The 23,561-nt window shown below is 47.3% G+C and overlaps 1 protein-coding gene across 1 annotated transcript in view; it reads left to right on the top strand.

Moving 5' to 3' along the window:
* ASIC5 (acid sensing ion channel subunit family member 5) overlaps positions 1-23,561 on the top strand; it is a 593,203-nt gene that overhangs the window by 308,896 nt on the left and 260,746 nt on the right. The window contains exon 5 of the mRNA XM_069630322.1: positions 10,291-10,440. Within this exon, the coding sequence (XP_069486423.1) occupies positions 10,291-10,440 (150 nt within the window). The remainder of the gene's footprint in view (positions 1-10,290; positions 10,441-23,561) is intronic.

Raw genomic sequence — 23,561 nt, 5'->3', positions numbered from 1 at the left:
TCACCAAGTTTATGGTGTGGGCAGAATTTAAAAACACACCCCCATGGTTGTGAGTGGCCACAGGCACTTGCCTTGTTTTGGTTGGCAGTCAGAACAGAGCTGTAATCTTTATGATGGGATTTAGGAACTCACACATTGATTTTGACCAAAACTTAACTTTTGCACAAATGTACATTTCTAAAATTATGTTCCCTAATGAAATCGGACATATCCATTTCATATTTGATGGGCTACATTCACATTCAATCCCCATCTCTGTGCGAACTGTCTTTCTCATTCTATGGAATTTTATCAATTTTAATCATAACAGTTTGGATTAATAATTTCTAATTCGGTATATCTCCGGGCTCTTATCAGTGGATCATGTACATACAATCTTAGGTTTGCAACATTAATAGTTCTGCTACAGTGAGAATTCTCTCGTAACTTTGGTTCCTTAAAGGAATGGTTCACCCAACATTTTTTATTTCAAAAATAGATAGGCAATATTAAAAAAAAAACTATTGGCATTTTTTTTGTTGAAGTCCCTATGTCAAATTTTGAGCAATTCACGCTCAAAGATAGCACATGGGGGCATCCATTTTGTGAAATGGATTCCCACCGCTGTGCTCGCTTTGGCTTTTTGCGGCACTAATGAAGGAAAATCCATCCAGCTGTAGTAAACAAAAGCTACTACTGGGTGGCTTTTCCTTCATTGGTGCTGTAAGAGGAGGACAGGGACCGGAGACTACAGGCAGAAAAGCTGCAGCTGCATCTCGGTAAGTGCTATTTTTTAATAAAAATAAACACTAGCTGCGTATTTCTTTCTACGTTTTCCGGGCTGGAGGAGCCCGGAAAACTTAGAAATAAAACTGCAGCTTTAAAAACGTTGTATTTATGTTTGCGGTTGCTTTTGAAGCGACCGCAAACATAAATACAACGTTATTGTGTTTGAAAACGCTGCGGTTTTTCTTTCTAAGTTTCTCAGGCTCCTCTGGCTCGGAGGAGCCTGAGAAACTCAGAAAGAAAAACTGAAGCATTTTCAAACACAACCGCGTTGTGTTTCTGCCTGCCGTGGCTATCACTTTGGGTCTCCAGTGCTCCCCCAGGAGAGCACCGGAGACCCAAAGTGAAAGCCAAGGCAGGCAGAAACACAACACGGTTGTGTTTACATGCCGCAGTGTTTCTGCCTACAGCTGATTCCCCATTTGGGGCTCTCGGGCTCCCCACGGGGGGCCCGAGAGCCCCAAATGGGAAATGCTAAATGCTGCAGTGTTTCTGCCTAAATCTGCTTTCCCATTTGGGGCTCTAGGGCTCCCAGTGGGGAGCCCCAAAAGCCCCAAATGGGAAAGCAGATTCATGCTGAAACACAACGCGGTTGTGTTTGAAAATGGTGCGTTTTTTCTTTCTAAGTTTCTCAGGCTCGGAGGAGCCTGTAGTTTCCGGTCCCCGTCCTCCGCGTACAGCACCAATGAAGGAAAAGCCACACAGTGGTAGCTTTTGTTTCCTACAGCTGGCTGGCTTTTCCTTCATTAATGCCGCAAAAGCCAAAGCGAGCACAGTGGCGGGCATCCATTTCAGGGGAGGGGAGAGACACACGGGGCACGAGCAGGGGGTGGGTGGGAGGGCTCGAGTCACACGGGGCATGAGCAGGGGATGGGGGGAGAGACACACGGGGCATGAGCAGGGGGTGGGGGGAGGGCTAGAGACACACGGGGCATGAGCGGGGGGTGGGTTGGAGGGCTGGCTAGAGACACACAGGCATGAGCAGGGGTGGGGAGAGAGACACACGGGGCAAGAGCGGGGGGTGGGTGGAAGGGCGAGGGGCATGAGCAGGGGGTGGGTGGGAGGGCTAGAGACACATGGGGCCTGAGCGGGGGTGGGGAGAGGGAGAGACACACATGGGGCATGAGCGGAGGGTGGGTCGGAGGATTAGAGACAAACACGGGGCATGAGCGGGGGGAGGGACGGGAGGGATAGAGACACACGGGGCATGAGCGGGGGGTGGACAGGAGGGATAGAAACACACGGGGCATGAGCGGGGGGCGGGAGGGATAGAAACACACGAGGCATGACCGGGGGGTGGGCAGGAGGGATAGAGACACACGGGGCATGAGCGGGGGGTGGGCGGGAGAGAATAGAGACACATGGGGCATGAGCGGGGGGTGGGTGGGAGGGATAGAGACACACGGGTCATGAGCGGGGGGTGGGTGGGAGTGATAGAGACACACGGGGCATGAGCGGGGGGTGGGTGGTAGGGATAGAGACACACACGGGGCATGAGTGGGGGGTGGGTGGGAGGGCTAGAGACACACAGGGCATGAGTAGGGGGTGAGGGGAGAGACACACGGGGCATGAGCAGGGGGTGGGGGGATGGAGAGACACGGGGCATGGGCAGGGGGTGGGTGGGAGTTATAGAGACACACGGGGCATGAGCGTGGGGTGGGTGGGAGGGCTAGAGACACACGGGGCATGAGTAGGGGGTGAGGGGGGAGACACACGAGGCAGGAGCGGGGGTGGAGGGGAGGGAGAGACACACACAGGGCATGAGCGGGGGTGGGGGGAGGGAGAGACAAACACACGACGCATGAGCGGGGGTGGGGGGAGGGAGAGACACACATGGGGCATGAGCAGGGGGTGGGGAGAGACACACGGGGCATGAGCAGGGGGTGGGGGGAGGGCTAGAGACACACAGGGCATGAGCGGGGGGTGGGTGGGAGGGCTCGCTAGAGACACACGGGGTGTGAGCAGGGAGTGGGGGGAGAGACACACGGGGCAGGAGCGGGGGGTGGGTGGGAGGGCTAGGTGCATGAGCGTGGGGTGGGTGGGAGGGCTAGAGACACATGGGGCTTGAGCGGGGGGTGGGAGGGCTAGAGACACACGGGGCATGAGCGGGGGGTGGGTGGGAGGGAGAGATGCACATGGGGCATGAGCGGGGGGTTGGTGCTAGGGAAGAGACACACGGGGCATGAGTGGGGGGTGGGTGGGAGGGGAGAGACACACGGGGCATGAGCAGGGGGTGGGGGGAGGGAAGAGACACACGGGGCATGAGCGGGGGGTGGGGCATAGGGGAGAGACACACGGGGCATGAGCGGGGGGTTTGAGGGAGTTGAGAGACACACGGGGCATGAGCGGGGGGTGGATGGGAGGCATAGAGACACACGGGGCATGAGTGGGGGGTGGGTGGGTGGTAGGGATAGAGACACACGGGGCATGAGTGGGGGGTGGGTGGGAGGGATAGAGACACACGGGGCATGAGTGGGGGTGGGTGGGAGGGGAGAGACAAATGGGGCATGTGCGGGGGGTGGGTGGGAGGGCTAGAAACACACGGGACGTGAGTAGGGGGTGAGGGGAGAGACACACGGGGCATGAGCAGGTGGTGGGGGAGGGAGAGACACGGGGCATGAGCGGGGGGTGGGTGGGAGGGATAGAGACACACGGTGCATGAGCGGAGGGTGGGTGGGAGGGATAGAGACACACGGGGCATGAGCGGGGGTGGGTGGGAGGGCTAGAGACACACGGGGCATGAGTAGGGGGTGAGGGGAGAGACACACGAGGCATGAGCGGGCGTGGAGGGGAGGGAGAGACACACAGGGCATGAGCGGGGGCGGGGGGGAGGGAGAGACACACACGGGGCATGAGCGGGGGTCGGGGGAGGGAGAGACACACACGGGGCATGAGCAGGGCGTGGGGGGAGAGACACAAGGGGCATGAGCAGAGGGTGGGGGGAGGGCTAGAGACACACAGGGCATGAGCCGGGGGTGGGTGGGAGGGCTGGCTAGAGACACACGGGGCGTGAGCGGGGAGTGGGGGGAGAGACACACGGGGCATGAGCGGGGGGTGGGTGGGAGGGTTAGGTTCATGAGCGCTGGGTGGGTTGGAGTACTAGAGACACATGGGGCATGAGCGGGGGGTGGGGGGGAAGGGCTAGAGACACACGGGGCATGAGCGCGGGTGGGTGGGAGGGAGATATACACACGGGGCATGAGCGGGGGGTTGGTGCTAGGGAAGAGACACACGGGGCATGAGCGGGGGTGGGTGGGAGTGGAGAGACACACGGGGCATGAGCGGGGGGTGGGTTTGAGGGGAGAGACACACGGGGCATGAGCGGGGGGTGGGGGGAGGGAAGAGACACACGGGGCATGAGCGGGGGGTGGGGCGGAGGGGAGAGACACACGGGGCATGAGCAGGGGGTTGGAGGGAGTTGAGAGACACATGGGGCATGAGCGGGCGGTGGGTGATAGGGATGGAGACACACGGGGCATGAGCAGGGGGTGGGTGGTAGGGATATAGACACAAGGGGCATGAGCGGGGGGTGGGTGGGAGGGATAGGGACACACGGGGCATGAGTGGGGGTGGGTGGGAGGGGAGAGACAAACGGGGCATGAGCGGGGGGGTGGGTGGGAGGTTCTAGAAACACACGGGGCATGAGTAGGGGGTGAGGGGAGAGACACACAGGGCATGAGCAAGGGGTGGGGGGGAGGGCGAGACACTGGGCATGAGCGGGGGATGGGTGGGAGGGATAGAGACACACAGGGCATGAGCGGGGGGTGGGTTGGATGGGATAGAGACACACGGGGCATGAGCGGGGGGTGGGTGGGAGTGCTAGAGACACACGGGGCATGAGTAGGGGGTGAGGGGAGAGACACACGAGGCATGAGCGGGGGTGGAGGGGAGGGGAGGGAGAGACACACACGGGGCGTGAGCGGGGGTGGGGGGAGCGAAGAGACACACGGGGCATGAGCGGGGGGTGGGGCGGAGGGGAGAGACACACGAAGCATGAGCAGGGGGTTGGAGGGAGTTGAGAGACACATGGGGCATGAGCGGGGGGTGGGTGCTAGGGATGGAGACACACGGGGCATGAGCAGGGGGTGGGTGGTAGGGATAGAGACACAGGGGGCATGAGCGGGGGGTGGGTGGGAGGGATAGAGACACACGGGGCATGAGTGGGGGTGGGTGGGAGGGGAGAGACAAACGGGGCATGAGCAGGGGGTGGGTGGGAGGGCTAGAAACACATGGGGCATGAGTAGTGGGTGAGGGGAGAGACACACAGGGCATGAGCAGGGGGTGGGGGGAGGGAGAGACACTGGGCATGAGCGGGGGATGGGTGGGAGGGATAGAGACACACTGGGCATGAGAGGGGGTGGATGGGAGGGATAGAGACACACGGGGCATGAGCGGGGGGTGGGTGGGAGGGCTAGAGACACACGGGGCATGAGTAGGGTGTGAGGGGAGAGACACACGAGGCATGATCGGGGGTGGAGGGGAGGGAGAGACACACACGGGGCATGAGCGGGGGTGGGGGGAGGGAGAGACACACACGGGGCATGAGCGGGGGTGGGCGGGAAGGATAGAGACACACGGGGCATGAGCGGGGGGTGGTTGGGAGGGATAGAGACACACGGGGCATGAGGGGGGTGTGGGGGGGAGGAAGAGAGACACACGGGGCATGAGCGGGGGGTGGGTGGGAGGGATAGAGACACACGGGGCATGAGTGGGGGGTGGGTGGGAGGGATAGAGACACACGGGGCATGAGCGGGAGGTGGGTGGGAGGGAAAGAGACACACGGGGCATGAGCGGGGGGTGGGTGGGAGGGGAGAGACAAACGGGGCATGAGCGGGGGGTGGGTGGGAGGGCTATAGACACACGGTGCATGAGTAGGGGGTGAGGGGAGAGACACACGGGGCATGAGCGGGGGTGGGTGGGAGGGATAGAGACACACGGGGCATGATTAGTGGGTGAGGGGAGAGATACACGGGGCATGAGCGGGGGTGGGTGGGAGGGATAGAGACACACGGGACATGAGCGGGGGGTGGGTGGAAGGGATAGAGACACACGGGGCATGAGCGGGGGGTGGGTGGGAGTGATAGATACACAAGAAGCTTGAGCGGGGGGTGGGTGTAAGGGATAGAGACAAACGGGGCATGAGCGGGGGGTGGGTGGGAGGGCTAGGGGCATGAGCGGGGGGTGGGTGGGAGGGCTCGGGGCATGAGTGGGGGGTGGGTGGGAGGGCTAGAGACACATGGGGCATGAGTAGGGGTGAGGGGAGAGATACACGAGGCATGAACGGGGGTAGGGGGGAGGGAGAGACACACACGGGGCATGAGCGGGGGCGGGGGGAGGGAGAGACACACACGGGGCTTGAGCGGGGGTGGGGGGAGGGAGGGACACACACGGGGCATGAGCGGGGTGGGCGGCAGGGATAGAGACACACGGGGCATGAGCGGGGGGTGGGCGGGAGGGATAGAAACACACGGGGCATGAGCGGGGGTGGGTGGGAGGGAGAGAGACACACGGGGCATGAGCGGGGGGTGGTTGGGAGTCATAGAGACTCACGGGGCATGAGCGGGAGGTGGGTGGGAGGGATAGAGACACACAGGGCATGAGCGGGGGGTGGGTGGGAGTGGAGAGACAAACGGGGCATGAGTAGTGGGTGAGGGGAGAGACACACGGGGCATGAGCGGGGGGTGGGTGGGAGGGATGGAGACACACGGGGCATGAGCGGGGGTGGGTGGGAGGGAGAGAGAGAGACACACAGGGCATGAGCGGGGATGGGGAGGGAGAGAGACACACGGGGCATGAGCAGGGGTGGGGGGGAGGGAGAGAGACACACGGGGCATGAGCGGGGGGTGGGCAGGAGGGATAGAGACACACGGGGCATGAGCGGGGGGTGGGAGGGACAAACAAAAACACGGACATGCCACACGGACATGAGTTTGTGCAGCAGATCCCGCTCCTCGGCCCTCCGCTGGCCACCGACACGGGGCATGAGCGGGGGTGGGGGGAGAGAGAGAGACACATGGGGCATGAGCGGGGGTGGGGGGAGGGAGAGAGACACACGGGGCATGAGCGGGGTGGGGGAGAGGGAGAGAGACACACGGGGCATGAGCGGGGGTGGGACGGAGGCAGAGAGACACACGGGGCATGAGCGGGGGGTGGGCGGGCGGGATAGAGACACACGGGGCATGAGCGGGGGTGGGGGGAGGGAGAGACACTCACTGGGCTTGAGCGGGGGTGGGCGGGAGGGATAGAGACACACGGGGCATGAGCGGGGGTGTGGGGAACAAACAAAAACACGGACATGCCGCACGGACATGAGTTCTTGCAGCAGATCCCCCTCCTCGGCCCTCCGCTGGCCACCGTGTGCGAAGCCGTGAGCGGGGGGCTGGAGGAACAGGGGACACACGGAGCATGAGTGGGGGTTGGGGGAACAGGAAGGACACACGGGGCATGAGCGGGGGTGGGGGGGACAGAAAGGACGCACAGGGCAGGAGCGGGGGGTGGGGCAGACATGGGCATGAGCGGGGGTGGGAGGAACAAGAGACAGACACGCTCCTGCTGACCTGACAAAGCCTCTCATGCATCAAAGAAAGATGGTGGGCGTCTCTGAAGCCAGACGCACTGCACGCTTTCACCGCATCCAATGAGAGAGACGACATCACGCAAGCTGCTGGCCCAATCACTGTCCTGTCCGCGTAGCGAACAGGGAAGTCCTTCCGCGGACCGAACACAGATATCACTAATTTTTTTGGACCTACTTTTTGGTCATTTTAAAAAAAAAAACTACTGGGCGGATATTCACCAAATTTGCAAAAGCACGCTTTCGGGACCAAGCCGCTGCTCCTGGTCCAAATTTGGTGAAAATCCGTCCAGCGGTTTGGGCTGTAGACCCGAGCAAAATGTTTTCCCATTCAGTCTATGGGAAAAAAAAGTTTTGGGACCCCCCTTATAACTTTCCCCCCCCTGGACGAATCCTCACCAAAGTTTGCAAAAAAATTCAGAGTGACCCAAATACGTTTTTTTGCAAAGATTGGTGAGGATTCGTCCAGGGAGAGCGAAGTTATAAGCCGCCCAAAAAGTGCTCTTCCTATGGAAACAGCAACTTAAGCATAACTACATGGCCACTGCTGTGGCCATGTAATACTTTAATTAAACAATCCATACACAATAATAACTAAACAGAAAACACTACAAAAACAAAGCCCTTTAGAAATAACACAGAATATACAACATAGCAAGATGCGGCACTGTGGGTAATGAGATAGTTTGAGAAAGGCAAATACAAAATAAAATGTTCTTGTAAAGGACATGTTCTTGAAGGGCAAAAAGGATTAAAGTGCCTTAGCCTGTTTCCAGGTACCAAAATGGACATGGGGACAATTATCAGGCCAAAAAAATGTAGCAGTGTCTTGGCGGTTGAACAACAGGTACTCTGGCTTCTCTGTGATGTTCGGCAATTCAATATTGTTCAAAATGCACAAGTCACATGAGTCCAGCAGCAAGAAGATACCAAGGTGGGGTAGAACTGAAGCTTGCAGTGGGTCAAAACATTGCTTTAGCTATACAGATCATGGAGATCACCAGGTTTGGATTGATGGTTAAGGCTCCATGCCAGAGCGGCTGTTATCAGAATGGGCACGGTGAGTCAGTTTGATGGTGTGCTCGAAGATAGCAGGTTTGTGAAGACCACCAGGGTTGGTCCGACCGTCGACTGCATCAGCAATGAAAAGGCTGGGGGTTCGAATGATGGTGCAAGTGTTGAAGGTACAGGGATGCTTCTTGGGTCGAGCTGGGGAAATGACACTTCAGCCGGTGCAGTGAACAGGTTTGAATGTGTGGGACAGAGGTAGGAAGATCTGCGATAGCCAACGGAAGCTCCCATAGGTATCTGTTGATTCAGAAACGGTCGAATAGACTTGAATAACAGTTTGCAGCAGTTTGATAATGGACCTGCAGGAAACCTGGCCGATTTGGCTCTCAGATGCTGAGAATCCAGCTCTAGGGGCTTAGTGGCAAGAGTAGTCTTTTTCTTGAGCTCCCAAACATGGTGGAGGCTGGCACATACCAGCAGGAGTCTTACATCACAGTTACATCCTCGGTGCCACTGCACATGGCTGAAAGGCAGGTCTTTCTTCAGCAGCAGTTCCTCCAAATGTGCCATGAGGATGGTTAAGGGAGAGAGCTTTCCACTGCCTTAGACTGCCGGTCTACACCTCACAACTGGAGGACTTTGGAAAGGACTGCTCTCCCAGCAGGTTCCAAACAAAATATTCTTCAAATGTTAGAGTCCAGAGATGATTCAAAGAAGGAATGGGAGTACAATTATTTTAAAGGCAAAGGTCTACAGGTGATTGGACAAAAGCAAGCCTGCTTTAAGGGTCAAATCCCTGTTCTTGGGATACTTTGCCTTCTGGCATCATACCCAAAGTGCTTTGTGTCAAAGGACGTGGAGGGGACAGTAAGGAAAGAAATTAAAGAAAGGAAACACGACTGTAGAACCTTCCTCTATCTGGATTGAGCACCCCCTGCCTACACTCAATCTTCCCCCCCTCAGTTGTCAAAAATATTGAATTCCTTTTTGGCATGCAGCACCCTGGTGCAAGGATTTGTGAAGGGTATGCTTTTCGATTCCTGTTCCCAGGACCATTTCTGTGCATTGCAATGGAGAGGGTGTTACCTGCCCTCACACAGGATCTACAGTCTTACTGGGAGCTGCCGAGACAGCCTGGCACAGGGCAATACTCATAACCATTAAACCACTGAGCTGGGCTCCAAGGGCTGACACATGTGTGATATAAAATTGATGTGGCTTGGATAATTATGAGATATACTAGCCGTCATAACTCGAACTCAGCTATGGCTTGTATTTACAGTTTAAAGTCCCACCTGGATAGTAACTGTCAAAGTTATGTAGTTTGGGAAAGGAGTGCATGTCTTAAATTCAGCTACTGATCTGCAGAGACTTGGCTTTCACTACAGCTGACAAGAGGGTCCCTGTGACCCCTGAACCTACAGTGTTCCACTGGAGATCAGGGTACTGATTTAGCAGGACACAGGTGTATACTATGTTTTTTTCATGGAGCTAATGAAAGGAATCTCTGATCAGCAGATGTCCCTTTCTGAAATGAAATTTCCTGCATCATTTTATTAACTAACACAAATCCAAACACCCAGGGCTTCTACACCCTTGCTAGATGGTAATTCCTCATACATGGTCACTAATTGTTAATATCCAAAGCTGTTGAACAATTTAATTTGAAGTCTTATGTGTATGATTTGAAATTTGAAAGAACGAAACATAACAAATGTTATGGTGTGAAATATTCCATGCATAATCTTGTATCGCTTTAAATGTTTAATGCAAAATTAGTCTATGAAAACCAGGCAAATGCATCAACCTTTTCGGTTTACTACAAAATAAGTATATCCCACCGAAATCTTCCAGCTTAGTGAATTGATCGCGTTGGCATTGTGCTATAAGAATTCACGTATCTTTATGAGCCTAAATAAGTATGATTTTGTTTTCAACAGTCAGTATTCACGGATGATCCTTACCTAGGCTTTGTTGATGCCGGAATCACATTTGTTGTACATTCCCCAAAGGAGCCTCCACAGTTTGATGGTTTAGGATTATCAACACCAATAGGAATGCACGCTCATACTTCAATCCGGCAATTAAAGGTAAGGAGTTTCCTGCAGTGGAGTCACAGAAAGCAGAGTTGCATAACCGTGAATGTATCTGATTGGCTATGGTAATCATGTGCTGATATCGGACTGGTTGTGCTAAATGACGCCACCATTTTCTGTTTCGTTAACATTAATTCTCCTATCGTAATCATTTCAACACACTATTCTTTTCCTTGTGATAATTGATTATTTTATTTAAAACATGTTTTTTTTTTACAATGCACCAACCACTGAGAGAGTCGTTTGGTTGCGCTCCACAATTCACTGGGGAGAAGGCCACGGAATCTGCTCTTTCACAAGCTGAGATGTAAATTCGATATACAATCTATTTTATTTCATGATTGGAGACTGTTATCCTACCATTCTGACATGGACTCTGAAAACACTCACTAATACCGTTATCAGACACTGGCGAGTATTCCTCATACTGGTTTGAGGCAGGCTGCTGGAAAATAGGCACATTCAAATAAAAGGATGTGTCGCTGCCCTGAGTGTCCGCATTGAGAGGCAAAGTGGGGACCTTGACATTGTTTTAGGACCACGTTGCTTTGTAAATTGGGAAGTTGTACTCCACAATCAGGTAATTTTGGGAAGATGTGTCTTGTTGCTGTTTTCGTGCATTGACAAAACGTTTCTAAAAATCAAACATATAGGCCACACCCTTATAATGCTCTTGTGCATCATGCATGTCTTTAGAGGGTTGATGTGACATCTCCTGCAGTGGGTAATGCTGCTAGGGTCAGCCATGCTGCAAGGGGTTCATGGTATGAGAACTGATGTTGTCTTAATGTCTTTGATTCAATCTGTTTGTATCGGCTTCTCTCCAAGTCTGAGAGTGAGTGAGTGAACGAGTGAGTGGACTTGCACTTTACCACAGTTCGTACTGAAACCTTCTAGATGTGCTCCAGTTCTTAAATGTTCTCATTGCCCCCTGCCACGACCACTGAACTGTGCGTAGTGTGCTGCTGCACAATACTAGTTTGTAGTGTAAAACGACACCTCGCAGTCTAGACCCATAGATCTCCTTCAAGCCTGGGCTGTGCCCCATCTGTTCAAAGACCCTTAGATTTTTAGATGCGAGCATTAGATTTGCCCTCAATTACATTCTACAACAGTAGAATTGTGTTTCCAATTGCATATTAGAAAGTTTGTGGTCGTTCCCATTTCAAACAGATAGATGGTTATAAGTAAAGGCTGAGAGGGGGTGAAAGTGCAGTGAAGAGTAAGTATGGTTCATTGTTGGAAACACGTTCATACCTTGCTTTCATGATTGAGAACAACCCTACCAATTCTAGAGAGGCATCCATTGTGAACCCATGTTAGGCTTGTAAATTGAGTTTCCTACAAGTGAAGAGCACATGTGCAGGCCACACATACAATAAACGGATACATATTTCAGCCCCAAATGGCAGATTGTGGCGAGTCTAACCTGGTCAGTGAAATTACTCTTCAGTATCTGATCTCATTTCTCTTACACACTTAGAACCTTCACACGGAACATAAGTAGTGACTTGTGGGAGATGTAATAGATATTATTGCTATTAGGATTATCAGCTAATCAGGGAGCTTCTGTATGTACGTATAGCAACGTTCTGCCTACCTCTTCCATGCACGTGCCTCTATCGAAGACTCAAAACAATAGCAATACATAATTATCCAATTGTAATGTCTGGAGGCATGAACAATGTAGCAGTATAGAAACAGACTAAATTAATGCTAAGTGAAGGCTAACTTCTAGACAAAGGAGAAGCTTGCAACATCACTGTTCAAGATATCTGAGTAGCATTTGATAGAGTACACCAACCAACCATGCTCAGCATCAGGATAGTATGGCTAGGCATTGAGTAAAATGTGCTCTGTTGGTTTAACTGGTACCTCCAAGGCCCCATCCTTCTTGGGAAGATTGATGATTCCTAGTTAGCCTATATATGTATTGCCTAAGAAGTCATGAAAGGCATGATAGTCTATCTCATGTTTTCTAACATTTATATGAAACTCTTCTGCGAACTGAGCAATGAGGTTAACAAACATTACTTAGCTTGATGAATGCTTAGGAGAAATCCTACGATGGATGTCTCTCCACTACTGTGACAGAGGTTTAACCACCAAAAGACACAGTTCCTGCTTCAATAATCTCTGTCTTTTAATCGTCCGATCAACAACTGGGAGTCAGCACTTTGGAATTTGGAAATACACCCATCTTGCACCATGAGGACTAACGCACTAGGTGTTGTATGTAATATGAAGCCACAGTTAGATCTTTATAGCAAAACACGATCAAACAAGCTCTGCTACATAACTATGTGCAGAAAAACAATAGCAATACATAATTATCCAATTGTAATGTCTGGAGGCATGAACAATGTAGCAGTATAGAAACAGACTAAATTAATGCTAAGTGAAGGCTAACTTCTAGACAAAGGAGAAGCTTGCAACATCACTGTTCAAGATATCTGAGTAGCATTTGATAGAGTACACCAACCAACCATGCTCAGCATCAGGATAGTATGGCTAGGCATTGAGTAAAATGTGCTCTGTTGGTTTAACTGGTACCTCCAAGGCCCCATCCTTCTTGGGAAGATTGATGATTCCTAGTTAGCCTATATATGTATTGCCTAAGAAGTCATGAAAGGCATGATAGTCTATCTCATGTTATCTAACATTTATATGAAACTCTTCTGCGAACTGAGCAATGAGGTTAACAAACATTACTTAGCTTGATGAATGCTTAGGAGAAATCCTACGATGGATGTCTCTCCACTACTGTGACAGAGGTTTAACCACCAAAAGACACAGTTCCTGCTTCAATAATCTCTGTCTTTTAATCGTCCGATCAACAACTGGGAGTCAGCACTTTGGAATTTGGAAATACACCCATCTTGCACCATGAGGACTAACGCACTAGGTGTTGTATGTAATATGAAGCCACAGTTAGATCTTTATAGCAAAACACGATCAAACAAGCTCTGCTACATAACTATGTGCAGAAAAACAAAACAACTTATACTTGAGACAGACCTTGTCAAAGGATCAGTGGTCCAAGCCCTTGTGATTTCCAGACTAGACTATAGGAATGCCCTTGTGATGGGTCTATCCAAAATCTACCTTTCACCAAAGAAGTCTGTTCAAATTGCTGCAGCACGCCTGATATAAGACGCCTGCCTTATTGGGAACTTAAGTCCCACCTCATTGCGCTTCACTGCCTAATGATTGAGCATGTATGTAATTTCCTCTACACTTTGATTCCCAAGGCTTTGAATTATCTGAATGAATTCCAGCATTCATAAAATGTTTATGTGCTTAACAAATGTATTACTATGCATATATTTGATAATCGCTGACACCCATATATTATATTTATCACAAAATCATTCTACAAATTCTGATTTTATGGTAATGGTCACTGGCATATTCATGTATTTCGATTTATGTACGTTGATCCATTGATACATATTTGATATGTTGCTATAATTGATATATTTTGTATGCGACTTAGTTGGGTTTTAGCCTATTGAAATAGTTAAGTTCAGAATTATATTTATATTGTGATTATGACAATCATATTGTATTTTCATCCACACACATGATACATAAATGTCAATGTACACCACCGTATCATTTCCCAGTTCAGTGTTGCGTTGATGTGTGTGCATGATGATATCTAGTGGGCATGTTGAATTCATCACGTCTGTGTTTCAATCGTACGTGTGCTAAAAACACCAACATTGCTTTAAGCGTTGACGATGCATTACATCAACTCTCAATCTGTGGGAATCCATGCTACAATGTGACTGAAACCTCTATCAGACTGTGAACTGGTAAGTCCTGATAAAGGGATTCCACACTATATTAAGTTGAAATGACATGTGGCTAATTAGTGCAAATGGTTCCACTGATACATTAGTATAAGTAATACGCATCCACTCATGATAGTCGGACTCCCATAGTAACCTCTCAAAATTCTATTGTTAATAACTTTTGATTCGAGTAACAGATTTGACCGAAACTGCAAAATTGATTAGGGAGGTGCCGGGCCCCCAGCCTGCAAAAGTTAAGATACATTGAAAAATAAGAAGACAAAACTATTTCTTTTTGCCAATGCACACAACCCAAACCGCTGGACGGATTTGGACCATGTCGGAAACAACTTGGGCACAAAGCATTGACTCGCGAACCATGCCTAGTTTGGGGTTATTCCGTGCAGCAGTTATTTAAATATTTGACGGAAAAGGGGGTGCCCCCTTCGAACAAATGGTTTGTTGTATCTCCCATGATGCATTGCAGAATCATGGTTTTCAGAAATGAAACATCTGCCATCTTGTACTTCTCCCGATCTGAGGGCTAACTGTGGCTATAGCCAGGTATATGGGAAAATGAAATGCAGGATAAAAGCTATTTTCAGGTAAAAAAACATGCAAATACCATTAGTATAGAGGTGAGGGGGGTGGTGGTTAGAGGGCAGCAAGTGGGAGCTGGAGGGGATCTAGGGACTGAGTTTGCAACACAGAGCTTTCCGTAGCCTCAGCTATAGTCGCAAAAAGCTGACATCTTAATGCAAACTGCATCACAGGAAGAGTGTGTTGTGGGGGATGGGAGGGAGAAGGGGAGGTGAGGAGGCCATCTGGAGAGTGAGGGGAGCTGGCACAGATGAGGGGGCACTTAGCGAGGGCCTGGGGCAGGAAAGCATTTTATTTTCATCCGTTTTTTCCGATATTCACTACTACATTCGAGGCTATAAAGGACTACGGATAGCCACAGGTAATTGATATTGATAGTTTTTTTGTATAGCGCCTATAAACACATGTGTGTCTCAAAGTGCTTCAAGACAAGGGAGGGAGGAATGGAAAATACAATGACATTCTTACAAGGCATTGAGACATTAAGAATGTGAAATTAACTATCGTACTAGGCCTGACGACATTTCAGATAGTGCAAGAGCTTTGACAATGATAAGGAGGGATGGAGGGGAAGGTAGGAGATGAGACAGACAACGATTATCATACTAGGCAATACGACATTTCTGGTAGTGCAGGGGAATCACAAAAGGTGAGAGAAGGGAGGGGTGGAGAGGAGAAGATCAAAACAAGCGACTATCGTACTAGGCCTGACGACATTTATGGTAGTGCTTGAGATTGACAAAAAGGTGATGGAGAGAAACATAACAAGTGACTATCATACTAGGCCTGACGACATTTCTGGTAGTGCAGGGGAATGACAAAAGGTGAGGGAATGGGGGGGATGAAGGAGAGGAACAAAACAAGCAACTATCGTACTAGGCCAGATGATGTTTCTGGTACTGATGGAGATTGACAAAAGGTGAGGGAGAGGGTGGGAGGGAGAGGAACATACAAGCGACTATCGTACTAGGCCTGATGACAATTCTGATGGGGTAAGTGCATAGAATATAGTGAGGGGAGGGGGAGAGGAGAGAGGGAAAGACAGGGAGAGGAAGAGAAGACTGAGAAGCAGTGAGTGTGGTGAGAGAGAGGAAGAAGCAAAGCAGGCGAAATAGAGCACATAAGCAAGTGGAGAGAGCACATCAAGTTGCAGAGGTCAGTACTATACACATAATGTTGTAAGAGATCAGCAAGTGCAAGCCAGGTTTCAAGTCATAGATGGGCACAACATGACCCATGGTCACCATGATTACGTGATGCTTAATGAAGTTCAGCATGAGAACGACGAGATTCGAGATGGGTGAACCAACATGAGTCACATGAGGTCAAAAGTCAAATCAAAGCATCTGCAACAAGGCGGTGATGGTGTCACCATAATGAGTCAATAAAAACTCCCATAATGGCCAGGCAGGGATTGTTGGTGTGAGGGGGATAGCAGGAGAGGGCTGCCTTGGGGAGAGGGGGGGACAGCAAGATGAAGGGTTTATGCATACAGGCATCACATGCATACAACAGGGGGGACAGCAATATACAGGAGGCAGGCAGCGTTACACAACTTGCACAACTTACTGTGCCACGGAGTAGTTCTGTGTCTGAGGCTCTACATTTTGGGGTGTCTGTGTTTTATTTCTTTTTAAAATATTTTTTTATAGGTATAGTGACGTGGGGGTGAACAGTCATTGTCCATGGCCAAAGGCCATGGTCAGTGACATGATAGGTATTTGGGAGTCTAATTTATTTTGGCTCTGTGTTTTCAGACTTTCTTACATGTGAGACTGTGGAGAAAAAAAGAAGAACATTGTTTAAAAAAATCAATACAAAAAGGAGTCACCCTACTCTAGATTTAGATGCCCCATCCACTGTATTTTAGCCTGTGTATTCTCGCCCATGCTATTATATCCTGTGTAATTGTAACCATTAAATGTATCACTGATGACAATCTGGCTACTAGCCATGATCACAAGGGACCAGAAATGGGGTTAAAGTGAGCATGGCCACCGGGGACTGGCTATGTGGTAAAGTTTTTCGAAATCAGGATTGGTTTGAATGGGAAAAAGCATTCTACTTATGGCTAGAGCCCAAAGTGATGGACAGTATTGCAACAAATATTTGCGAGGAGCATCAGCAAGGACTTCAAAGCATAGTTTTGCAAATCTGTCCTCTGTTTTATTTTTTCTAAAGCGCCAAAATGTAAGTACATCAAATTGTGAAATAACTGTGGTGCCTGGGCAATGAATCTGGCCCTGAGGAAGGGCAAATGTGTACTCTGATTTGCTTATTGGGGCATGCGCCATGGCATGCACCATGAGCCATGGCCGAAGCCCTAGGTTTGAATGGCAAACAATATTCTGCTTGCGTCTGCAGCCTGTGTGGTACTGGACTGGATTACAACAAACCTCTGTGATGAGCCTCAGCAATGACCTGAAAGCATGCTTTTGCAAATCTGTCTTGTGTTTTATTTTTCCAAAGTGTCAAAATGTAAGTACAAAAAATAGTGACATAACGTTGGTCCATGAACAGTGGGCCTGGCCCTCGGCAAGCACGCATGCCTACTCTGATTTACTTATTGGGGCATGCAGCTTGGCCAAAGCCTTAAGTTTAAGTGGAAAAGCAAATTCTTTTTGCAGCTGCAGCCCGAAGTGCTAGACTTGATTGCAGCAAACCTGCATCAGGAGCATCAGCAATGACCTGAACGCATGCTTTTGCAAATCTGTCCTTTGAATTTTTTGAAAGTGTCAAAAAGTAAGTACTACAATTAGTGATATAACTTTGCTGGCTGGGCAGCGGGCCTGGCCCTCGGCAAGGACAAATGTCTACTCTGATTTGCCTATTGGGGAATGTGGCATGGCTAAACCCTCATGTATTGTGGAGACTGGCCATAGCTGCAAGCCATGAGTACTGGCCATTGGTCACATTATGAGGGTATAGTGGACACTGAACTAGGATGCAGTGTAGGTGCAGTGGATTACAAGTGTGGCTTGGTGTGGCTGGGGTCATGGTCGAGCCTCATGCCCTAGGCAATTCAACCATGGCTTGCATCCCCAGCATGCACTGCTGATAATGACAGACATCAGTATGCATTGCAAAAAATATGTTTCTTAAAAGTGGTTTACATTTCTTTCATATATGTAAAAAGAGGAATTAGTAATAACTTATATACAGTGATGTAACATCATCAAACATTTTCATTCATAAAACCTATGAAATTCACAGAAAAACGTTGTTAAAGGGGCATTATGGTTACAAGTAAATCTGAAATCCCCCAGAAACTTGCCAGTTATGGTAAACTAAGCAACCATAAATCGCACCACCACCCTGCCCTGCTAAGACTAACACCCAGGATATCAAAGATGACATCACACATGCCATTGATGACATCACTGATGAGATCACATATGAAATTAATTTTGATGAAACGTCCCTACAAGGGTTTGTGTTTATAATGTTGGTAGCAAGATGTCACGGGTGATCGGGAGACCTATCATGAACTAGTTAATGTATTAAAGAATGTACTCATCTAAACAAAACTTTACATTAGAGTGTTGTTGTTAATACAGGAATCTAATCATACATACAGATAGGAAATGACTGCAGCTTGCACCATAGAAGTACAATATTTTTAATCTGTTAATGTTTGATAGTAAAATAATGAATGCTACCTTATCAGACTTTTGAGTAATGTTAAACAAGTAATAAAGAAGTAATAATTTAAGACTTACTACATACTTATGTTAGTAGAAACAATACATATGAAGACCCACAATGCATACAAATCAGAGGCACACACAGGGAAACTAAAGTAAGAAAGAAAGAAACAACATCACCACAAAATGTCAACAACATTAAAGTTCATCTTCATGTATACAAATGAATTGTGTGTTTGAGGCCGGCTTATTGCCCCATATGTGTGCACCATGAGCTGAGACCAAACCCCAAGGAACATACTTTAAGAACATACAAGAAGGTTAACGTCTAGATATATAGCACCTTTCACATTTTCATGTTTTGACTGACAGTGAATAAAACCGCCTTGCTTAGATATATCTGAACAAAAACAAGTGGCCCAGATATGTGATGTCATCAGTGATGTCATCAATGACATTTTTTATGTCATCTTTGATGTTCTGGTTGCTAGTCTTAGCAGTGCACGGTGATGGCGCATGTTATGGTTGTTTAGTTTACCATAACTGGCAAATTTCTGGGGGATTCCGGTTTTACTTGCACTAATAACGTCCCTTTAACAATTTTTCACTCAATTTCATATTTTTATTAGTGCAACTTAGCCATAACGTCCCTTTAACAATATTTTTCTGTGAATATATATATATAGGCATCACTAGACCTCTCCTCTGCTTTTGATAGCGTTATCACGGGCAGGTTGTGGAAAAAGCTATTGGACTTTGGAGTCCCTGCTCACTTGGTGGCACTTATAGCACTCTTGCATTGTAACACATCATATATGGTGAGGATTAAGTAGGATGGTACCACTACTGAAGCCATACACACAGAGATAGGCGTTAAACAGGGCTGTCAATTGGCAGCCATTCTGTTTAATCTATACTTATGTGATGTAGCTAATCTATGAGATGAATTGGTTGTCTTCCCAGTAAAATTGGGAGATGCACGCACAAATTGGTTGGCCTTTGCCGACGATATCATTTTATGCGATCGCACGCCATTTGGTCTGCAAACCAAATTAAATGTGTTTCATTAATATGCAAAATGTAACAATCTATTATTGGTATTCGCTAATAGGAGAAAGGTTTGCAGATATACATGGAAAATGACCAACATGGTGATTCAGCTTGTGATAAAAACAAGGTTTTTGGGCTACAATTTGTGGGACTCGAACTCTTTATCTATGTGGAAGGATTCGCTAACTCTAAAGGTAATTCCACTTATTTCACAAATGAAGGTGCTATATTCCAAATACACTTAGTTGTCCCTTAAACCATTGTTTGAATTTTACATCCTGAAAGTGGAACCTGTGTTACTACATGGTCTTGATTTGTGTAAATTGGATTTATCTACTATTCTCAACAAGATCCAAGGTAACATATGGAAGAGTGTCTTGAATATTCTAAAATCATCGACTAATTCTATTATAATACATGAATTTGGGTTGAACTCTGTAGCCTCGAAATTTTGGTGGCGCAAGATAACAATCTACGGTAAAATGTTGTATCCGCCTCCGAATTCATTATATCAAGACTTTTGCGCAATGGTCAAAAATCAAAATCCTACATCTATACAACGCTATGTGAGAAAAATGGAACATCTTCTATCCTCCATTGCCATGGACCATAAGGATCTATATAAACGATCTACAGTGGTAAAAAGGAAATTCTTTCAAATGGATTGGTCCAAGACTATTGATCTCAATGCAAAATACAAATCTTACCAAGATCAATTCTGTTTATTTCATAAACAATTACCAAAAATGCAATATTTACTTATTTTTCCGTGTCCTAAAGCCAGAAATGTGTACTTGAGATTTAAGTTAAATGTCATCAACACAGGAGAAAGAACTAAGTATTGGTCTAAAACCTATGACATTAAAGAAGGGTATGTTGTAGATTCTGTAATAGTAAAGATACCCCAGAGTCGCTAAAGCATCTTGTGATATATTGTACTGAATTTGAACCTAATCATAATTTCTATATGGGCCAATTCTTCAATGGTAATTCGGCATCTTCTAGAGAATTGTTGTGGAGCCAATGTATGTGGGGAAAATCTCAAAGATTAATAATAGCCTTAATACGCTTTATTGTAGTAATAGAGCAAAGAACACTAGACCTTGGATAAACATGTTGAGACGGTTTGTGACTTGTGTAAAGTAATACTTGCGATTAAGTGATGTTTTATGTTTAAATGTGTTTTTTATTAGGCAATTTACTTCTATGCACATTTAATGACAGATTTTATGTTGTATGTATTTTTTTTGTTCTTTTTTTCATACATGTTTTAATGTTTTCTCATCAAATATTTGTAAAGGTGCTTTGTACCAAAAATGAATAAAATAAAAGGTTACAAAATATATATATATATATATATATATATATATATATATATATATATATATATATATATATATATATATATTACACAGCCACAGTAGTGGCTGTGTAGTTATGGTTAAGTTGCTGTTTCCGTAGGAAGAGCACTTTTTGTGTGGCTTATAACTCCGCTCCCCCTGGACGAATCCTCACCAAACATTGCAAAAAAAGTATATGGCCCACTCTGATTTTTTTTTGCAAAGTGTGGTGAGGTTTGGTCCGGGGGGGAAAAGTTATAAAGGGGTCCCAAAACTTATTTTTTTCCCATAGACTGAATGGGGGAAAAACTTTGCGCACGGCTACAGATGATCAAACCGCTGGACGGATTTTCACAAATTTGGTGAAAATCTGTTCAGTACTTTCTTTTTAAACAATCAAAAAGTAGGTCTCAAAAACTTAGTGATATCTATGTCCGCTCCACGGTCACACTTCCCTGTTCGCTCTGTGGACAAGATAACGATTGGTTAATCGGGCGCGTCATGTCCGCGGACATGTAAGGCGCTCGCTCATTGGATGGTGAAGAGCGTGAAGTGCGTCAGATTATTCCGATGCGCCTGCCATCTTTCATCCATGTTTTGATATCCACGGACATCGCCGCAAAAACATATAAAAAAACACAACATTGCACTTGTTAAACTTATCAAATACTGTCTCGGAAGGTGAGGCTTGATGAAGCTGGGATGGGAAGTGGCAGCAAGAAGTAAAAAAGTGGTGTTTTTTTGTCACAAAGGTTATAACGTACATTTGGAGGTGTTTCTCAATATAATGTGCGTAAAGTACAAGCGAAGGACTAATGTGTCTGTGTTACAATGTATTTAAAATAATATTGGAGTCAGATTGGCGCCCCCTAGAGTTTGGCATCTGAGGCAGCCACCTGCAGAGTTTGATGGAAACAGCGGCTCTGCACGTGTATGCGAGTACAAGTTCTCATGAATGCGTTGAGCCATGTTGTTGCAAAGTGAGAATGTATTTGGATTCTGAGTGAAGGTCACCAGCTTTGATTTTTCAGTTGCGAGCTAAGGAAGCCCACGCATGGAACTGAAACTATAAGGGTCAATTGTTTTTTGACCTTGAGGGAAAGGGAATATTCAGTAAGAATGCAGGGAGAGGAGGTTGGGGATAAGGAACATTTGATAAGGTTATGCATTCCAAAAGTTTGTAAGTAACATGTAAAATCAGTTCATGCAGATTCTTTGGTGCGAGCGCATTGAGCATTTCAGTCTGATTTACACAAAGAGAATGGAGATGGTGAATATCATGTAAGTTTGCTTATGACGAATGTACACCGGAACAAGCTTTAATTTATTATTATCTGAACATTAATTTTGGCAATGTAACTGTAGTACTATCTTTCTGTGTATTCACCCAGGTTCAACGCTAATATTTCTTTAAACTGTCATGTATGACCATATCGATTTGTGTATCAGTTTCCACGTTCTTTTTGTCTTTTTTGAGATTGTTTGCTGTGTGTGCTAATTGTTAGTTTAAACTGTATGCCGAATTAATACATCAATAGATGTATTGTAATAAAGGTTGGGTATTGATACATATTTTCTGGTATGTTTTTCAACTAGCTACTTGCTGCCTTACTGCAATTGCCATGGATTCAGATGCCAACTGATGGATTTTTTATTCCCCAGGTGCACGTAGTCGTGAACGGCTGGATCACTGTGACTGTTTTGTGGGACGATCGGCCAGGGCCCATGTGCCCGTACGCTGCACTAGCGATTAGGAGTAACATAACATCTTTTATGATGGTCTAGGCCCAAGTTCATGCCGACGCCCTGGAATTCACTGTTCGACCCAAGCGGTTCCTTCATCGAAAACGAACACTTTGTGTATGGGAAAAGGACAACGACAGCATCACGATTAACATTTTCAATCATGAGCGAAGAAACAAATTTGCAATTTAATTGAATATGGGAATAGTCGGATGTTCTCGGAGAGTTTATTGTCAAATAAAAGTACTTTACAAATTGTACATTGTTATTGTTTTCTTTTAAAGACCGGTTTAATATTTCGATTTGTGAACTGCTATGTTGTTAGTCAATGTGTGTAGATTTTCGGGTTCTGCGTCATGGCACCTAGGTGATTATGGGTGGATTTGGCTACGCTGAAGAGGAACATCACTGAGAAAGGTGTTGAATATCACTAGGGTTGGTTATGTGAGGGTCAGGGGGGGAGCATAGATTTAGTGACATCAGGGCAGTTTACCTTAGGCAGATGCAGCAATGGATAAGAATAGCACAACATGGCTGCGCCCTGCTGTCAGATTTTGTATGTTTCTAAAAGAGGACAAATGTGGTAAGTTGCATTGGAAATGTTTGCGATAGATGAAGATATGTACAAAAATACAAGGTCGAACCCTCTGGACAATAATATTTTCTGAGCGTTGCACTTTTGAAACTTATGAAATGATGTTTGGGGAGGTGAGGGGTAATGCTGATGGGTGGAATATTTCTGACGTGTTTTCGAATGAGTTTACAAAGTTAGTAGGGATTTTGTGCACACCTTATATGACAAATCATTTGTGTCTTCTTTTGAAAGTTTTGAAAAAATAAAACGTGGGTGGGTTTCCAGCAAATTTGCGTAACGCTCATTGGCAACGATCAAAAAGCATGGTTTTGCAAATGTGGCAGTGTTTTCTTATTTGGGAAGTGTC

Source organism: Ambystoma mexicanum, chromosome 6q (assembly GCF_040938575.1).
Source record: "Ambystoma mexicanum isolate Mex_15411 chromosome 6q, UKY_AmexF1_1, whole genome shotgun sequence".
Classification (NCBI taxonomy): domain Eukaryota; kingdom Metazoa; phylum Chordata; class Amphibia; order Caudata; family Ambystomatidae; genus Ambystoma; species Ambystoma mexicanum.
Note: the sequence above shows the minus strand (reverse complement) of the source record. Positions and strands in the feature narration are given on the sequence as shown.